Source organism: Bombyx mandarina, chromosome 22, assembly GCF_030267445.1.
Source record: "Bombyx mandarina strain Sakado chromosome 22, ASM3026744v2".
NCBI lineage: Eukaryota > Metazoa > Arthropoda > Insecta > Lepidoptera > Bombycidae > Bombyx > Bombyx mandarina.
Window position 1 is genome coordinate 17841093 of NC_143228.1, and position 20300 is coordinate 17861392.

A 20300-nucleotide genomic window follows, 5' to 3' on the forward strand; every position below is an offset into this window, starting at 1 on the left:
TGACCCCGGACGGAGATCGGACGTCGGGTGTAAGAGTGCAGGGGAGTCGTTTAGTGGGTGGGCCCTAAAATCCTTGGGCCCGCGATCTGCTCTCAACACCTGCAGATCGTTGAGTCTCACATACCCCGCGCGCCCCCTAGGCGCGGGGACCTCGTAGGAGGTTTGGACCCCGGCCCGATAAAAAAAAAAAGGGTGCCTTTCGTCGGTTTAAGTTTCAATTGCTTCTTTAACTTCAATGGGGGAATGAAGGAACGCGACCGAGGGGTCAGAGAAGCTCTACGTTCGATTTCGGTGTCGACTGGCTCGATGAGCGTACTGCCATCGCCAATCGGTACTCACTTCACTAGAGGCAAGGTGTGTTGTGAGTCCAAAGTCCGAACGGACCGATGTTGCGTCCCGTCGGAAACAGTAACGCGCGTTGTGCTCGGCACTACTGCCGTCGTTGTGCCATATAAAGCTTTTTCGACCCCACGTCTCGAGGCGCGTGCCGAGGTTCAGTCCGTGGATAACGTCCTCGTATAGTATCGCGGGACGTTGACACAACTAAAACCAGTACAGTTTACTTTAACAAATAGCCAAAACATACTATACACCTACAGTTAGTTAGAACAATTTCGCAAGTTATTGTCTTTTAAATAAACAGAAATAAAACTACAAATACCAGTCTTGTAAACAACGTTTAATTTTAAATACTGTAAACGAGAGATCTGTTATTTACTTTTAAAAATAATTACATCGATTTTATTAATTAAGTACACAACACAGTAAGGTTACTTTATAGCTGCTATTTTAAGAGCTTCAGTTGTTATAGGTTGAGTTCAATTTACTCTGGGCACCGCTGCTAAGAGCCCGTCAGAACATTCACCTGTCCAGGGTAAGCATAGCGCATCTGACGCTCTGCACCTTACACTTATATTTGCTGTGTTGCATACTACTATTTGATACAAAATTATAAATAATATGATTACATCAAAATGTAAAATAGTGTTTTTTAATTCTTATTTAAAATTTCTTGAGTAAAGCTGATTTAGATAGAATTAAATTTAAAAAACATTAAAAATCTTTGAGTACCCTCATATTACTGTGCTGTAATATTCATCAGAGACTAGTCCATCATTAATTGCAAACATAACGTTTTTAAATGTCAAATGCTTTGCCGAATTAAAAAAATCATACAATCTAAAGAAAATATTTAAAAACTTAACTATCAAATTATAAAATAATATTGTTTAAAAATTATAAAAAGGAACATTAACTCGTTTATTATTTATATCGATTACATAGAAAAACCACAAATCATTATTCAAAACAATGAATACATGCAAGTCTAGCTAAGTTTTAATTAATTAAATTACGACATTAAAAATCTAATGCAGCACTTCGAAAAAATTGTAAAACTTTCCAATAAATGCAAAAATACTTGGTTCTAATAATAACATTATTAGGTAGCGCTTATCCAGTGTTACTAGTGGCATTCAGTTCGTAATTAGAGTGATGTATCACACATTTAACTATTTCCTGAAATTTTGTATAACATGCAGCTATTAATACAATGACTATTTAATTTTTTTATATTTGACAACGGTTAGCACTGGCTGACTGATTTTAAATTTAAAGTGCTGTTACATCATGATGCACAATATTCTATAATATATGCAAATGCGGGTTACATCCCGCTAGTAACATTGGTTAAATAGAATACTTGGGTAGTTGTGGGTGTACTTTAAGTTTGTGTTCGTTTGTGTTTCGTTTGAATTGTGTTTAATTTTGTGAATTTACTACGCTAGTTTTTAAGGGCTGAAATGTGTAATGACGTCATATTTGGTATTTAATATTTATGGAAGAGTACAGGTCTCCGAAAATGGAATACATATATGGAAAATATAATAATCACATAAGTTCCTCCGTAAAGTCCAAATAATTCTCAGTAAATAATGGGTTATTTAATGGGTTTAAATAATGGTAATTTTATTGAAAGGTTTTTTGATGAAGTTAGGTTTAAAGATGACGGTGAAATCTTACAAAAGTTATGTATGAAATCAATTCTGATATAAATAGCATTCATATATAATATAAATAATTTGATATTTAAAAATGTAAGCAGTAATATTTTAAAATATGTTCACCTATACATAACGCCTTTACAAAAATTAAAGACTGAATTACATACTATTCAAAAAACAATGTAAAAAAGCGTTCATTGCAAAAAAATCATCTCTGTTATCTCTTGTTACGGGTGCTGGAAACACACCTACGGGATATCAACAAGTAAGCGCAGTGTGCTTAGTGCGAGTTTTTTAACTTCTAGTTACCTCAAATTTGTATGCAGTTGGAACAACGCCACTACGTTTGCCGCTAGGGGCGCTGTTCCAACTGCATACAAATTTGAGTTAACTTTTACGCGATCTAGATGTTAAAAAACTCGTAATAAGCACACTGATCACGAGTCACAAATACATTTAATAAAGAGATTTAACTCCGGTCGGGACTCGGACCTCGGATCCCGCGGAATGATTACTAGACCAACTAACGATTTACGCTAACTACATGACTTTTATAAAAATCTACAATACATCAGTACTAAATTTTTAAGATATATTCGTTAAAAAAATCTGCCACTATTACAAAATTATGTACTATTTATATAATCTTTTAAGGCAAATTATGTAGGTAGGTATATATATTGTTGTCCCTCACTCCGGGAGGTCAATAGTGCTACAACGTGACAGTGTCACTGTCACGCGCCCCGCGGCTGCGGCCGGGAGTGCGTCACTACCGCCGTCATACTTTGTGTCCTTAACGTATTACTGTAATCGAAGTTGCGTAAAAAAATACAAATTCCTAAAGTTGTTTATTTATTTAACAATATTTATAAACATGTAAAACCTTACTATTTATTTTATTACAGTTTATTTAAAATTTTATATTCGAATTGAAGACCTACTGTGATCGTAAAGAGGAGATCGTAGTTTTTGGTTAAAAATCATTGAATATTTTTTTTATCTGTCGGTTTTTAACCTAACCAGTTTGGTTTTGATGACGTGAAACGATTGGCTCATATTTAGTTTATTCGAGGTGTAGTACCTCTGTGACGCCGAAGGCCCAGTAAGACCACGTCATCAGCATCATCACTCAAATAAAATCGGCAGTGGATGTCAGCTATGAATTTTTATTAAATTTTAATAGGTAGGTATACTATGTGGCTAGTTTAAATTATTATAAAGAACACTGGCACTGGTTGGGTAATTATTATATTATAACAAGAATACATAAATTACTTATGCCAATTTTATATTTTGTCTTTTGCTCCAGGACCTGAATAAGAGCATTTTTGATTTTGTATTTAATTTGTTGTTCTTAATGAGATAATTTGAATGGCAACTTATCAGTTATGTGTAGATGATAATACTCTGTGGGTATATGGTGAAATTAAATTTAATTATAGTACTGACAATTGTGAGGAAAAAGAGCTTGGGGGCGCAGCCCAATACGTTGGTCCGACCAGATCCGCACCGCTCTTGATTCCACGTTTCACAACGCCCTCCACAGCACCGAGACAGAGACAAGAATAGATGGAGAAAGATCGTACTTGCGACGGTGATACAAAGCGGTGAGGAATACGACGCAAGGAGGAGGACTGACAATTTAGTACTAGAATAACGGTGGTCAATATTCCAAAATAAATTGCAAATTTACGTATTATTCTATATTTCAGCTTACAGACCTCCACTGCTGGCCTCCCCCAGCCCCAGCTTCGCCAAGCATCCCATCCCTGAATCTAAAATAGGTATATACCGGTCAATGAGGATGTTTTCAATTTCGAATCGTGTTGTTTATCTTATTAATTCCTATCAAGTTTATATTTGTTTCTTATTTGAATGATCACATAACTATGGCTCTAATAAAGAATAAAAATAATAAAAAGATCACATAACGCAAATTTTAGGTTTTTTAACGTCTTTGAGAATCATAACGTGAATGTGACTTGCTGATTGAGCAATGGCTTTTGACAATGGTCCGTCCGGGCGCTTCGCAGGTAATGAACAGTTCGTTTGGCTTGTACGCTGTTCGTTTTATTTTATGTAGTAAAAACATTCTTATATCTCAGAGTTGACAAATCTACTACGACACGTCTCCTCGACGCGTCCAGTCGACAGGTCTTCCCAGCACTAGGGAGACCCTGCTCAGGGGAGCATGTCGCGTAGTAATGGGACCGGTTTCTGTTCGATTATGTTACGGAACATTTATAGAAGCCTATATGTGTACATTGGACCCCAAATCGTTGCAAAAAACCTATTCTCTATTTATCAAGAAGTAGTTTGTCTGCTGTCCTCGGCATACAGGCTGAGGAAGCGACAGTAGCCTGCAGGATCCAACTCATAACTCAATTCAATTTTGTTCTCAGCAAGTTGTGCAATACGATCCGTTATTGTTTTTGAAACCGAAATTAAAAGTTTTCTGCTCATTTGTTATATAATATTAATGAGCCTACAATATTGTAAATTATAATTTTAGAAAAGGAAAAATTCTAATATTCGATTATTTTAAGGAATTCGAGAACATAATGAACTCAAGAAAAATAAAATGATTGTAAGCAATTTAATCTAATTTTGCGAGATTCCCATTTAAATTAGTGCTTATGAACACATCTTCATAATGTGTAAATAGCATTTATATTTTTGGCCAAAAGTATTAGTAAAGTATTTTGGCCATTTATATATTGAATGATAAACAGTATTTCTTTTTATTGGCCAGAGGTTATTATTACACATCTGTGTGCTTAGTGCGAGTTTTTTAACGTTCTCGATAGCGTAAAAGTTAGCTCATATTTGTATGGAATCCCAGTTTGCCTACGTTTGCCGCTAGGGGCGCTGTTCCAACTGCATACAAAATTGGGCTAACTTTTACGCTATCGAGAACGTTAAAAAACTCGCACTAAGCACACTGATCATGTAGCATTGAAATAAAAGAGGCGACTCGCCATCTCGCTCGCACGATAATGGCGGCGACTGACGACTCGTCATTTTGTTTTAGAACTTTTTAATAAAAAATATTATAGTAAAAAGTCTACATCCCTATTTAAGTTTAATTGAAACGAAGTGTTGTTTAATTTAAGCAAGGAAAACTCATGACAATTTGTTTAAGTTGTCAGAGCTGTGAACATTTAAAATTTGTATAATTTGATTTTAGTTAGGGCCTGTGCACACCACGTTTTTTAAGCCCGCTTTTACAGAGCGGTTTGTTGTCGTCTGTATCAATTCAAACGCGATGCTAACGCGCATGTGTAGCGATACAAACGCGCGTTAGCATCGCGTCTGTATCGCTACAAACGCGTGTCGACGGCGCGTTTTTATCCCACGGAATGGTTTCTTGTCGTTTGTATCGATACAAACGTGATGCTAATGCACGTCTGTATCGATTCAAACGCGTATTTGAAATTATACAGGTGTGCAAAGGTCTACAGGCTGCGTCTGACTTGCGTGCGTATCGCGTCTGTATCGCTACGAACGCGCGTCGACGGCGCGTTTAAAAAAAGTGATGTGCCCAGGCCCTTAGGTATAATTTAGCTGAGAGCTACATATATTTAATATTAAATTTATCTAAAAACTCTGGTTTCAAGAGCAAATGTTGTTCGTGTCAACGGTAATTAATAAAACGACTAGTTTAAATCACACAAATCAAATTAGTAGACCGTGTCTGATGAAAGTGGCGCGACATATGGACTATGGACCCATAACGTATTATTTGATCTCGCATAGAATCTAAATCGAAAATACTCAATAATCTAATTACGAATGAGAAGTCTCTTGGCAGAAATCGGTTGGCGGTCTCGGTGACGAACCGGTGGTCATCGTCACCCACCACTGCCACCACAACAACTCTGACTTATCTTAACCATGAACCTGTAATATTCTATATAGCTAACTTCAACCGTTGTCTAGAGGTCACTGAGTGTGACAACCATGATTATTAATTAGAAGTCCAAAATTTCCAAAGTATGGTTAAAAGTGTATACATTTGATTTAAGTAATGAATGTGTAAAATATTTTGAAATAAAATTTTTACCTCGCACCACAATACCTCATATCAATAACATTCAAACAACTTACCGATGTCAATTTGTACAAAGCTACATTTATGAGCTAATAGAACTGAGGGCGTTTGCCGTATTATCACATATTCGATTATCAGTCGAATGCAGAACTAATTTCTGCATTGGGTCTAAAATAACTTTACTACTGTCTTCATTTAACTGTCTACCAGCGTCCAGGCCATCCGCGACAGCTGATTCACTTGATTTATTGTCAAAGAATGGAAAGAAATTATAATGAGGTTTACTGTTTTTCTTTTCTGTTTTACTTTTCTTTTTGTCTTCTTTTAAAGATACATTGCGTTTAGAAAACTCATCCCAACCTTCTGTTGTTTTGCCATGTACAGGATTCCAGTCTTTTCGAAATGAGCTGGAGGGTTTGATTTCATTTGTGGAAAACTTTTGTTGTATCTCATTGATTTGGTTGTGGTTTTCCCTACTGGAAACTATTTGACCACAGACCGGAGTGCAGTATGTAGTATCTGCACTGCTTCCACTTCGATTATCCCTAACATTTTGATTAAGTTGATAGTTGTTCATGCCCGAGTCAAATTCAGATTTTTGACCGGCATTTAAGAGAATCTGTTTAGAAGATTTCACTGGATTTTTCTTGTCGTTCATTCCTTTGCTGGGCGAGCCATTGTCTTGAAGGTGATTTCGTAGTTTGTCATCGTCAATATCTTCAACGCCAATTCCGTCAATATCATATACCTGTAAATACAAAATTTATGTTGAATGAATTTTAGGTTCATGGATTATTATCACGATTTTATGAACATTGAATAGAAATATTCTAAGAACCTAAACAAAAATTAAAAACACATTTTCAAAGCAAAGAAACAAAATAGAAGAGTAGAACATACTTTGTACATAACATCCTGATTTACCCCTTTCTCTCTCTCCCTTTTGTTTTGTACGGCAATCCACACATCTTTCAGTTCTCCAGCAAGGTCTCGATCCTTTAATATAATTGGGTTGCGAGCTAAGAGAAGCCCAGGATTCATTGCTTCTACAAAATCGCAAAGAAGACTAACTAGTGCTTCTCTGTCCTGGAAACACCAAATACGGTTTTGTTGTGATTTTAATATAATAAACGGTTTCATCGTCCACATGGTACCACCAACTTACTAGACAGGGTGTGACGGTAGTTATCACAGAACACAAGATATTTAACAGATGCCTAAATTTTGCTTACAACATTTTCAAGATAAGCTTACACATATACAAGTTCTGAACAATAACATTCAAACTCAGTCTACCACTCAATATGACCTGCTCAGTGGAAGATCTTTCCTTTGTCGTATAAAACCTCTTCTAGTATGGTAAGTTGTCTAATGTATGTTCAACATTTTAATAGCTTTTCTGTTTCTTAATCTTTTCTTAGTTCACTTCTACAGTAAAACATATTTTAAACCTTATAAATTGTGTCATAAATAAAAAATTTGGTGTTTAAACCATAAAAGGGTCTCATTAAAGGTCATAATTTAGCTTTTTAAGTTTACATTTCACTAGATTCAGGTACTTTTCTTATCATCTTGATTGAGATAAAGAGTACGGGCTACTATAAATTCTATCTCCATCTCTTTGAGTATAGTAGTATTTTTAATGGATCTTTATTTGTTCATATTGTGAGACTTACACTTGGACTTGCTGCATTCTTTCCATTTGCCTTCAAAATATCAGGGTTCACCATTACAGCAAAAACAAGCAATGGCGGCTTGTTGTTGTTCATGGCAAAGTTTTGTGGCACCTACAATTTAAGATTTACAATAAATGCTTTTAGACATTAAAATGGCTTCTTTAATATTATCACTTACATAATCTTGTCTGTGTTTGTTTTAATGTAGATTACTATGTATATAAGTTATGAAGACAAGATGGCAGTGCTTGTTACTCATGATTTTAATATTATCAGTGTTTAACTTAGAAGGTAAATGTTATTTTCCATATTTGTTTGTATAATAAATTTATAATAACTTATTAGAATCTCAATAATAGTTTTGATACTACAGATGCAGGTAATTTTCAAAACCTTTTTCAAACTCTTTTTAACTTCTGTCTATTCTATCTACACAGTAAATCTAATAACAGCAGTAAATATGAACAAAAATATTTTTACAAAAAAGTTTATGGTATGTTTATACCTTACCCCATATCAGCAATTTTATAATTAACTTTATTTCTAATAAAATTTTAACTATTTTTTAACAAAGGAGTGAGATGTATTGCCTACTAGTTAAATTACATTAATAAGCCTGCCTAATGCTTTTGATAACATTTCTTAGTTGTAAATTCTAAAGAATCAATTTAAAGAAAATGGTTTTTCGGCATCATATCGCTCATTGGAAAATAAATAATATGTTTCTTAAATTTAATAAAATATGTACCTGCATACCCCCATACAGTGGTATAGGATCCGAATATTGCTTTGGATTGGCGATCTTCTGCCATCCCAGCACATTGATATACAGTTTTTCAGCAGAATCTTTTACCGAGTCTTGTATACACATGTGAGGTTGAGGAGGGTTTTTGAACTGTCTAAAAGCCCTCGAGTTCCTGACATACTGTACCGGCGATGTCCTTTCCGGTGGACTCTGACTATCCATAGCAACACCCACAGCGACTGGTACGCACAGTTATTTACGGTATTATAAACAGAAAACCAATCGCTGACATTTCTACAGTCTGCCCGACATCAGAGTTTATTGAACTCTACCCGGGTTTGATTGAAATGTACCAAGTTTTTACTGCACTCGATCACTCGATGGTTTAAAGAAAACTGTTTATTTGCTTTAAACGTATACAAATATAAATGTTTTAATTCAAACTTCGAAGTGTAAAGAAAATTATCAAAAGAATCGTATTTATTCGTGAAAGAGAAAGTTCAGCACAAGTTTGACAATTTTGACAGTAATGTTATGTTAGTTTTCTAATTTAGGACAGGCTAAGACATCATATCATACGTCTATCTTTTATTTTCACAAAAAATTTGGAAGTAGGTATATTTTATATATTATTACATAATATGACAAACCTCTCATAAAATCAGTCTGCGAACGCAGTGCATTTAATCACAGCAAGTTTCATCCTATGATCTGTGGTGTGAGGAATAAACTGTTCGTTACCTACTAATTGTGTCATGCCGCTTTTTTGAAAAAACGTTCTGACGCTGTCTTCAGATACTAATGTACCGATTCTAATTATTAAAGGTTATCGGAAAGATCTACATTCCTCGCGTCATTATACTCACACGATTTGATTGTTCGAATCAGGTTACCAGAAAAAACCTAAGAAGAGTTAATAAACTTTTACCAACCAAATAATTAGATTAACACCAAAACTAATTTAATAGACTTATAAAGTCTATTCTGAAGAGTTTTTTCATTAATTAGACACCTAAATAAGTCCTTGCTTATTTACAAATTAATAGACAGGGATAAGATTAGGTGCTACAACTTTCGAATTCGATTCACATGTGACGAATTGTTTTCTGAACTTTATTAAGCTTTATTAGCGTGACCTCTTTCTATCTATGTGACGTAATATTTTTACTAACTGCAAGACGTCCAATTACTTGAATTGTACACGAATGAAAATCTCAATTAGAAGAGAATAGCTATCCTGCCTGGCCTTCCAAAGAACTAGAAATAGGCATGATGATTTAATAAACATAAAGCATACCATATTTATCTATAATTGAACTAAGGGACGATAACTTAATATTAAATACATGCTCATCATGTTTTTTTATTGTCTTTGTAGGCAGACGAGCATAAGACCCTCCTGATGATAAGTCTCTCATTGATGTCACCAATGCCAGGGACCGAGCCAAGCCGCTGCCTATCATTATGTCCGTGAAAAGGGCTTGCAATTATTTTAATATTGTTAACAATAGTTAATGTTGCATGGGTAGGTATGTATGAAAGAAACTAAACATATTGTGCTAATAGTATAATATATTAATTAAATTTAAACATTTGGTACACACTAGGTACTTATGTCAATTGTACAAATCTATTAAAATTTAAATGTTTCTTGATTTTGAGTGCTCTGTCACTATAGTTAAGTAGACGTTTATTTTCTTAATAAAGTGTAATAGCTGTAGGCTCCCTTCAGGATCTGAAATAAAATAGTTTTATTAACAATTTTACCTACGTCTCTATTTAATTCAATATATTACCCATATTCATAAATGTTGTTAGTTTTAAATATGGAGATTAAATGTAAGGAGCCCCATTTCAGTATATTAAAAAGTGTCTGCTCAAAGGATGCCAATTAAGATGGCGCGATAGTAGCAACTAGCAAGTGGCAAGATTTTAAAAACAGCGCCGTAAACTACCACATTTTCGGCTTGCACTGCGAGCACTGTACGGTGTGCTGTCAATTTAGTATACTGCCTGCCAGGCCGTTCCCTTAAATATATCGCATCATATATTATTATATAAATAATGTAAGTGGTGCTATTCTGCTCAGCGGCAACCACACAAAAATTCTCTAGACGTAAGGTCTAGTGATTCATCAGGAGAGTATAAAAGGCACAGGATTAGTAAATATTAGTGATTATAAGTACTAAGTACTTAGTACTAAATGTTTTGGCGTGGTACCTTACTCAAACCCGCTTTTGCGAGTTGCTAATGGCACGAAACACGCTATAAGTACCTTGATGAAAGTTGAAAGTGTCAGGTCCGCGAAAGGTCCCGCCGTGAAGACATGTCTGACGCGAAGTTGTCCGCACAAGAGCAGCACGTCCGCTCTGACGCGCGGGCTGCTCGACCACCAGTTGCTTTCGTACGGGCCGAGAGACACATTCGCATTCTGAATAATTACAACATAATACTCCTTGTTTTTAAGGGATTTTATAACCTGGTAATGATGACTTTTAGGTCATGTCTTATTTTAATTTACATTCTTATTTTTGAAATGAAGAGGATTATTTTAGACATTAATCAACTGGGATGAAATTAAATGTAGTCAGATGAGATGAGATGTTATGGGATGAAATATAATATATATAAAATGACATTACAGTTAGTGAGACATTTGGTGAATAAGGTTTGGTCCAATCATACGAACCTCTTTGATAGCCAGAATATGTAGCTGATGGTGGTGGCGTCAGTCACAATGTCGTACAAAAACAACAGACAATACTCTTACTACTGGTATAAGGCGAGAGTTAGTAAAGAAATTTGGCAAGAATACTACTACTACAACAATCACAATATTGGAACAAACAAGATACCATACAAGGTTTTCCGGCTACTGTTGTGATTTAAAAATAAATTAGTTCGTTGATTTAAGACCGCCGAAATGATGCGAACGATTTAATTTGAAAAGAATGATAGCGTGCCTTTGCCTAAATAAATTGATTTATTTAGTGCGTCCACTGAAGTTTAGGTCTATGAGTGCGTCAAATAAACTTCTAAGTTGGTAACTATTATATAGGTCTATGTACCTAAGTAACACAGTTCACATTCGATTACAGACGCATGCTTTTCAGTGGCCGGGCTATAGAAGAATAGTTCCTTACCTTGAATAAAACGTCATTACTGTGCCAGCAGAATACGAACAGTTGAGCGATGCCGAATATCAAATATTCTGCCATCAATAACTTCTGAGCTGTACTCGTTGCTGACTATAAAATTATAAATTAATTTATTATCAGCGTGACAGTTATCGAGTCGTTTCATTTTACCATTGAGTCATTCACAGCTCTTTTACGGAGCTGATTGGCAAATCGCGATGTTTCATTGATGGCAATTGGATGCGAGGGAAATGTTAGGCACACTACTACACTATAACTGCTAGCCAGTATTTTTCATGTAAGATTATCTGATCCAACGTGAAAACAGCATTGGTGAGACGTGCGAAAGTAAAAAATAATTCAAATAATCAAGAACCCACTTACTGTAAGTTGATACGCACTGGCACAGAGCATCAAAGAACACATTAATATGTACAAGAACATTACCGGTGAGAGCAGTGAATTGAAAAGCCTTGACTGTCTGTAACATAAACAGTAAAAAAGTGTTCAACGGCTAATTATTATTTTGTTCCTATAAAGTTCAAATTCGTTTGAGCAGTTGCTTCATCAGAACGCGGACGTTTAGTGCTTGAGAACATTAATTTTATCGACACGATAATTCGTTAAATGTTTTTGAATTTTCATTTTTACCACATTTTTCATTGATTGAGAACTAATTTCTCTAAATTTTCTTCAAGGATCTCTATTAAATCCTTCCATAAACAATAGTACGTATTTTTTAAATTGATACGTAGTAATTTAATAAATAATTTGAAATACGTAATAATTTAAACTTGTAATATTGTATAAATGCAGTTCATATTTGTACATAATTCACCAGGCTACGAACACTTGTGTAGCTCGAGTTGTTTTAGGTAATTTTTAAAAGAGCACCATAAAAGATTTCAGATACAAATCACAGCTTTTCTCTTAACTTAAAATAGGTTCCTAATTTTTATTGTATTAATAGATCGCTAAGTATTCCAAATTATTATCTACCATATTAAGTACATAATTTGTGCTTCACTGTAATCATTTTATTTCTATACCACTTTAGTTTTAGTAGAAGAAATGATCAAAATGTACTGTGCTGTTCTAATTTAAGTAGGTGAGATTGAATCAAGTCAAAGATAGAAGAGCGAAATGTATTATATTTTGATAATGTTAAAAAACAAATATAAGCGGTAAATTACGTAGTAAAATATTTTAAAATATAAATGTTGTATGGTTTAATACCTAAATAACGATTTTTTTTTATTGTTTAGATGGGTGGACGTGCTCACAACCCACCTGGTGTTAAGTGGTTACTGGAGCCCATAGACATCTACAACGTAAATGCGCCACCCACCTTGAGATATAAGTTCTAAGGTCTCAAGTATAGTTACAACGGCTACCCCACCCTTCAAACCGAAACACATTACTGCTTCACGGCAGAAATAGGTAAGGTGGTGGTACCTACCCGTGCGGACTCACAAGAGGTCCTACCATCAGTAAAAAGAGAAGTAGTAAGATAGCTTATTAATTTATATAAAGCTTAGATCCTGGAATCTAATAATGTTTATCGTACTTAACTAATTCTAAATGGGTAAAGCGGTTTATTTGTTTGGCGATTTGGTATTACTAACTACGACGTTAAACTACCAACTTCAATGTGATGTTACGACATTACGTGACATCTCACGAAGTTGCAATTTCTTTTAAGAAGGCTTCTCCCTATTTGGTTCGTTATCCTTGTCATAAGTAAAATGTAATGAAGATTAACCTTAAAATAGATCATCCCGATAATCGGAGTAAAGTGTAATAAAATATAATCTCCGTAATTGTTTAAAATATGATGATATCGATATCTGTTCAATGTTCAGATGAGGTTCATTAAGTTAAGCTTTATTAAGTTTCACTGAATATAACCATTTGATTTCTTAGTAAAAGTTGGATGCTATTGCTATTTTTCTTGCATTGCCCCGTTTTACCAAACGAGGCTTGTGGAGAGTATTAAGCGGTAGGCAGCGGCTTGGCTCTGCCCCTGGCATTGCTGAAATCCATGGGCGACGGTAACCACTCACCATCAGGTGGGCCGTATGCTCGTCTGCCTACAAGGGCAATAAAAAAAATCATTTAATATTGATAATCAGTTTACGAGTGAAACTATTTCTAATTTATGTATTTCTCAAGAATATTTTTGATCCACCTCTGCTAGCAATATATATTTTTTAATCTTCCTCCCTCTCGAAATATTAAATGAAATAGACGCTAAATATTTTGAGTTAACACATTCCAACAAACGATAAATATCCTATTCGTAACGTATGTCCCGATTTGTGTTCCTCATACTTAAATTTGAAGATTCGCTTCGAGTAGACTATCGTATACCTATACCTACATATATCTACGACATTATAAAACGGCCTTATAAAACGACTTAATAGTCGTTTACAATTTTTCGGGGCTATCTATTAAGATAAACCTTTTGTTGGTGTAATGACCCTGACGGAGTCAGAGTTCGATTTCTGGTTAGACACAATATTTCATGTACTGTTTCGGGGTTTGGGTGCTGTTAATACGTTTTGTGGCTCGAATGTTTTCTGTAATTCAAGTTCATCCAACAATGTCTTGGAACCGAATGTCAAATTTATATTTACCTATACGTAAAGAGATTGATACCAAACACGGTATAGATCTCATGATTAAAAACTACCTACTATAATTATAACTGTATCTTTGAATAATGCGGAAAAAAAAACTGCGAAATTTGAAATTTGGTCTGTGGCGGCGGTCCCGATGATTTTACTTGAAAAAGTACTTTTCCGCCAAAGGTGAAAAAATCTATGAAAGAAATGAATGACTAAAAACCTATAAGTGTTGGTAGGTATCTAACTGAATTGTTAGGCTTCCCTTCATTGGCAGGTATCATGAAAAGTATGTGGCAGTTAATTTTATTCTAAGACTGCATAATGTTATTACTTACTTTATAAGCTGAACGTGAATATCGTGTAGCTGACCAATAACGAATGCATGATTATACAAATCATTAGCGAGCATTTTCTTACAGCGTTCTCGGAACAGATCCAATTTTTTCCCAAAAAATACCATGATTACTACGATGCATGTATCATATGCCGCCATGATCGCGGCTCCGTATGCACACAGAAGAACATGCCAGATAATCGTACAATAGCTGCCTGGTGAATGATTCTTGTCAAAAGGCATCCAAGAACTGAATATATGAGGAAAATCTTCAGTACCATTACGTAGATTTTCTCGAAAATGGGTGACGACCAATATCTCATTAGAGGAGTATTAGTTGTGGTTAGAAAAGTAGTGAATACCAAACTCCAATAGAAGTAGGTGAGACGTCGGCAGTACTTGGTGTAAGTTTCAATTATCTTTCCCCTCGTTTCGTCTGTCTGGTTTCGTTCGAATTTGTCAGCTTCGTTTACGTATTCCAGGACTTCCCGCCAGCTCGTTTGCCAGAATACAAACGTGTTCACCTTCACTATACAAACGATGCTCAGCATCGATATCTTCAAGTTTGTCAAAACCAAATCTAAATCCGATCTAATCACGTACAACTCAACATATTGCGTTACAACAAAAAAGGTTACGATCTCGTGAACCAAAATGTAAGCCAACTTTCCAAAATTAGTTGTAGGTAAGAGAAGACCAGTTTTATTTATGAGCCAAAAGTTAGGACCGAGTAAAGGTCTTTCTGAGTCTTCCAAGTTTTGGAGAAAATCGAACATGTTTCCAGCTTAAAAATCTACCTGAATGATGTTAAAATTTTATTCAACAGCTATTTATACTACAGCGGAGTCGCTACTCAACCCCTGCTAAACAAATCAAAATGTACATATATTTGAGGGTGAACATCTATTTCGAAGAGACTGTGAAATGTTTCCATACATTTTTAAATATAATTATAATGACATATTGTTTTTTTTTCTTCAGAACCGTTACTAGCTGTAGTAGCTACATTAATTATTCAATAAACTAAATTTCGACCAAATAAAATGAACCAGTGTCAATGGTGTATACAGTATTTTTTTGTAAAATGGTACCTACCTACTCTACTTTAAAATTAAGACGTTCAAGTAAAGTGAACTAAATGCACAAAAGTACTGATTTCTAGACATTATGAAATAGTCAGAATTTGTTTTTTCTACCATTCACTTTTATATTTACAAATCTATTCATTGAGCTCGGTGACGTTGGTACTCTTCTTCTAATTTAAGTTTGAATATTTTTATTATTCTTTATACTGCAATGCCAATGATTTGTAGGCTATTTTAGTGATTAATTGAGCAAGATGATCTTCTTTAGAGGACTATCGTCTATTCAATTCGCTGTCACAGTTAATACAAAATCAGCTGAGATACAACAGAGGATCTCAAGTATTCTCAATCTCAATCGGGCTTTTAATCAGAAAGTATGGCTCCCTACCGCGACACAGCTTCCTCCATCAATAAAAAAGAATTCCCCATTAACTATCCACCACCCTCATACTATTTTTCAACCTCAGTTCCATCTAAATGGCGTAGCAGCTGTGGTTGTGATATTAAATATTTCCGAACTTTTTTTTGTTTGTCTATAGTCAAGAGACAAGAATAGATGGAGAAAGATCGTGCGTGCGAAGGTGATACAAAACGGTGGTTACGACCCTCAGCAGTGGGGAATACGAGGCAAGGAGGAGGGAAGTCAAAGGAGAAGTATCAGGATTGTACCTTTAATAAAATTTGAAAAGGCACAATGCCTTATTAGCACAATCGTCAATATTTATAATCGTGACTTTTTCCAACATCAAAAAAACATTACCTAAATAGTCGATACATTTCGGTTAGATTCCCATCACTACTTACTACTCAATCGAAGTTATTTGTAATTCAGCACTATTGTCTATTCAGCAGTGTCCCATTACAACGAATTGAAAACTATCAATTTGGATGTCTCTATTATCGCCGTTAAATGTGGGCGGAGATACACGCCACTTTCGCCCTACGTTTTAAATAAATGCCATCATGACAGAGTGGTGTGCGATACCATATAATTACGGGTGAGTTGAGGTTTTTGTTGCAAGCGAAATTAAATTTGACAGACATTATATCATTTACCATTTCAATTTAAGATTGATCGTTTGAATTCTAGTTCAGTTAGACATATACTGGATTCTTTATGTTTTTAAAAGTAATTTTGTATTTTATTGTACATCGATTAGTTTTATTAGAAGTGCAAAAGCATACGAATTTACCTTCAACCTTGTGCTAATCGGTTACAAGCTTATAAAAAAAAGAATATCTACGCTAAACGGCAAAACCAGAACCTTATTATTGCGTCTGTTGTAGCCAATTTGAAACTATTGATAATTTTCAACTTTTAATCTGATAAAAAATCACAGTTGTTTTTGTTTATATATTCACTAGCTTTTGCTCGCGACTTCATCCGCGTGGGATAGTTACTTTGGCATAACGCTAAATTTTACCCGCCTCTTCATTAATTCAATTACTCACAATGTAACAAACATCGGAATTTCGCTGATAATATTTTTTTAGAATAAATAAATTTTACTATAAATACATATTAATATCTACAAATTCCCATTACCGAATAACCGAAATGATACTCCCATAGACAGTACCCAATTAAAAAAAAAAAAACTGTCTTTAGAGGACTTTTTGGCGGGAACGCGAAGAGTGAAGTTGTGTGATTTGTTTTATTTTGTCTATTTAGTGTTTCTTCAGGTTTAAATGTGTAATAATGGTGGTTTATTAACTGTTTAATATCTGTGAAAGTGCACAAATGTGGGAAAATGAAACAAAGCCGCTGGACGCAACTTCTCGGGATCCTCCAAAAAGTCCACTGAAAAAATATTTTTTTTTTTTTATTGCCTTTGTAGGCAGACGGGCATACGGCACCTGATGGTGAGTGGTTACCGTCGCCCATGGACTTCAGCAATGCCAGGGGCAGAGCCAAGCCGCTGCCTACCGAATTACCTACCGAATCCGACCGAATAACCGAAATGATACTCCCATAGACAGTACCCACTTAAAAAAAAAAATGTCTTTAGAGACTTTTTGGCCGGAACGCGAGGAGTGAAGTTGTGTGATTTGTTTTATTTTGTCTATTTAGTGTTTCTTCGGGTTTAAATGTGTAATAATGGTGGTTTATTAAATGTTTAATATCTGTGAAAGTGCACAAATGTGGGAAAATGAAACAAAGCCGCTGGACGTAACTTCTCGGGATCCTCCAAAAAGTCCACTGAAAAATCTTAGTAAATGACCACCATTTTACTGAGATTATATTTCATCCCATATCATCTCAATTCATTTCATTTAATTTCATCCCAGTTGATTAGTGTCTCAAATTAATCATCTTCATTTCATTTCACTCCATAATATCATTTTTCATAAAAATATGAATAATATAAATTAAAATAAGACATGACTTAAAGGTCTCAGTTACCAGGTCATAAAATCTCTTAAAAAAAAAAACTGTCTTTAGAGGTTTTTCGCTAGTAATTTAATAATTTTCTAATACAATTATTTATGTCGAGATAAAATGGTTTGCTGTGCTGTATCGAATTGTAAAAACACTTCGGTAAAAACATCAAAAAATAAAGATGGAATTACATTCCACAGGTGAAAATACCCATGTTTACTTTTCTATCGCTCGAATATTTACTTGTATCTGTTAATTATAATGCTAATTAACACGTAGCGGGAGAGAAAAAAATATGAATGCTTACAGTAGATAATTTAAGTTATATTACTGCAATAATAAATGAACGAAAAGCTACTGGTTCTTTCAAAAATCATAAATTTACCAAGAGCCACTGGGCATTTATTTAAATGTAGGCTCTTTTAACTTTTTTTGAAATTCATTTTTTAAGATTATAAACAAAAAGTTCAAGTTGTCTAATGCAAGTTGCTTATTATGGTTTATATATTGCAACAGTGCTGTGTATTTTAAATACTCTCTCACAATATGCAACTTTAACTTTTCTGTTTTTTAATTTTAATGCATAGAGCTTTTGTACAATATATATTTTTCATTATTTGGTCTAGGTTTCCTCGTGATAAGGAGAGACGGAGACAGTGGGAGAGGGCAATGAACAGGGAGGAAGAATGGAGATCAAGTCCTTTTAGTGCAGTATGCTCGGAACATTTTGGTTGCACTGACTTTTATCTAACTGACAGTGGACTACGAAGACTATCTGTTAATGCCGTGCCTTGCATTAACATATCTGTAAGTCAACAACTTCCACAAGTAATATGAAATTACTTTTAACTAATAGTAATGTATGCAAAATAAAACGATAGATCAAACTTGGAATGATTTAGTTATAATAGAATGTAATTTATATCTTTTTTTAATTTAAAGCATTCATAATACACAAATTATGATGATCTAAATGATTTCACTCATCAATATAAAACCAACAACATAATTATCTCAATTTCTAGCCATGCCAAGAGCCAGTGCCAACAATTTCAAGACTACCACCAGTGTACATAGATCCATCAGACACAGAAGAAGTCATCAAATTGAAAAACAAAGTTCGGAGATTAGAAATGATAGCCGAGAGCAGGAAACACAAACTCAACCTCGTGTGGCAGAGCAGGAGGAGGTTAAAGAAAAAATTAGAGTGTATGAAATGTATGGTCAAACATTTAATTAAAATAAAGGACAGTACAAGCTTAGCGGAACAATATAATTGTGAAGTTTCTCATTGAGGCTAATGTTATGAAAGTAAATATTTAATCTGAGCAGCATATAATATATGTGCACAGGAATGCCAAACTTAAATGCTGTCATTCATAATATAATATATAATTTTATATAATGAACAAATTCTTACACTTATAACATGTAAATCTCTAATGAGACATGTTCCTCTTCTTACTTCAAATTACTTGACGGAACCAATCTGTCCCACAATACAACACAGAGATATCAGGAAATTGCTTACTTACAATATAAGTATTAATTTAAAAGATGTAAAGGCTATGCATAGAATAGTTGTAAGATTTAAAATTTTGTACATTGAACATTTGTTTTAATAATTATATTATCAATAATTAAATTTCACATATTTTTATGTCAAAAAACTTGGTAATTTTTATTTATTTGTTTATCAAGTTTTTTTTTAAATTTATTTAGTGTTATATTTAATTTTTCAATACTTTATTCCTGTTAAGTTTGGCTGTTTTTATTTATTGTTTTAAAATATAGAGTAACGCACAGCACATCTGAATGTGAGTGGTCAACAATGTTCATGGACATTTCAGGGGCATAGCCCGCAAAATTATAATTTGCGTAATTACTGGTGGTAAGACCTCTTGTGAGTCCGCACGGGTAGGTACCACCACCCTGCCTATTTCTGCCGTGAAGCAGTAATGCGTTTCGGCTTGAAGGATGGGGCAGCCGTTGTAATTATACTGAGACCTTAGAACTTATATCTCAAGGTGGGTGGCGCCTTTACGTTTTAGATGTCTATGGGCTCCAGTAACCATTTAACACCAGGTGGGCTGTGAGCTCGTCATTTAAGCAATAAAAAATCAAATAAAAAAAGAGCTCTTGCCTTGCTATGTTCTTGGGACTAATTTTAAACCACATGTGAACAAGGACATGTCAGAGCAATCAAGACATTGCGAGCTGATTTCAGAGCTGGATGGCGTGTGTCAAAAAAGATGTCCG

At 34.6% G+C, this 20300-nt stretch overlaps 3 protein-coding genes across 5 annotated transcripts; 1 reads left to right on the forward strand and 2 right to left on the reverse strand.

Moving 5' to 3' along the window:
- Positions 1-658: 658 nt before the first annotated feature.
- On the reverse strand, positions 659-9008 carry LOC149500411 (uncharacterized). The gene is made up of 4 exons (XM_089737104.1): positions 8479-9008; positions 7731-7841; positions 6955-7140; positions 659-6802 (listed from the first exon to the last, which is right to left on the reverse strand). Exons 1-4 carry the CDS (start codon positions 8695-8697, stop codon positions 6137-6139), a joined length of 1182 nt encoding a protein of 393 aa, XP_089593230.1. The 5' UTR covers positions 8698-9008; the 3' UTR covers positions 659-6136.
- Positions 9009-10027: 1019 nt separating this feature from the next.
- Or-29 (olfactory receptor 29) lies at positions 10028-15455 on the reverse strand. Of its 2 annotated transcripts, XM_089737105.1 has the most exons (5): positions 14578-15436; positions 11997-12093; positions 11619-11723; positions 10751-10906; positions 10028-10210 (listed from the first exon to the last, which is right to left on the reverse strand). In XM_089737105.1, the coding sequence occupies exons 1-5, from the start codon at positions 14817-14819 to the stop codon at positions 10166-10168; spliced, it is 645 nt and encodes a 214-aa protein (XP_089593231.1). In that variant the 5' UTR covers positions 14820-15436; the 3' UTR covers positions 10028-10165. The 2 variants fall into 2 exon arrangements, with proteins under 2 accessions (XP_089593231.1, XP_089593232.1); XM_089737106.1 differs by lacking the exon at positions 11619-11723 and having other exon boundaries at positions 14578-15455.
- Positions 15456-17664: 2209 nt separating this feature from the next.
- LOC114240146 (THAP domain-containing protein 1) lies at positions 17665-19711 on the forward strand. Of its 2 annotated transcripts, none has more exons than XM_028170592.2 (3): positions 17665-18241; positions 18668-18848; positions 19067-19711. In XM_028170592.2, the coding sequence occupies exons 1-3, from the start codon at positions 18162-18164 to the stop codon at positions 19334-19336; spliced, it is 531 nt and encodes a 176-aa protein (XP_028026393.2). In that variant the 5' UTR covers positions 17665-18161; the 3' UTR covers positions 19337-19711. The 2 variants fall into 2 exon arrangements, with proteins under 2 accessions (XP_028026393.2, XP_028026394.1); XM_028170593.2 differs by lacking the exon at positions 17665-18241 and adding an exon at positions 18341-18453.
- The last annotated feature ends 589 nt before the right edge of the window (positions 19712-20300 follow it).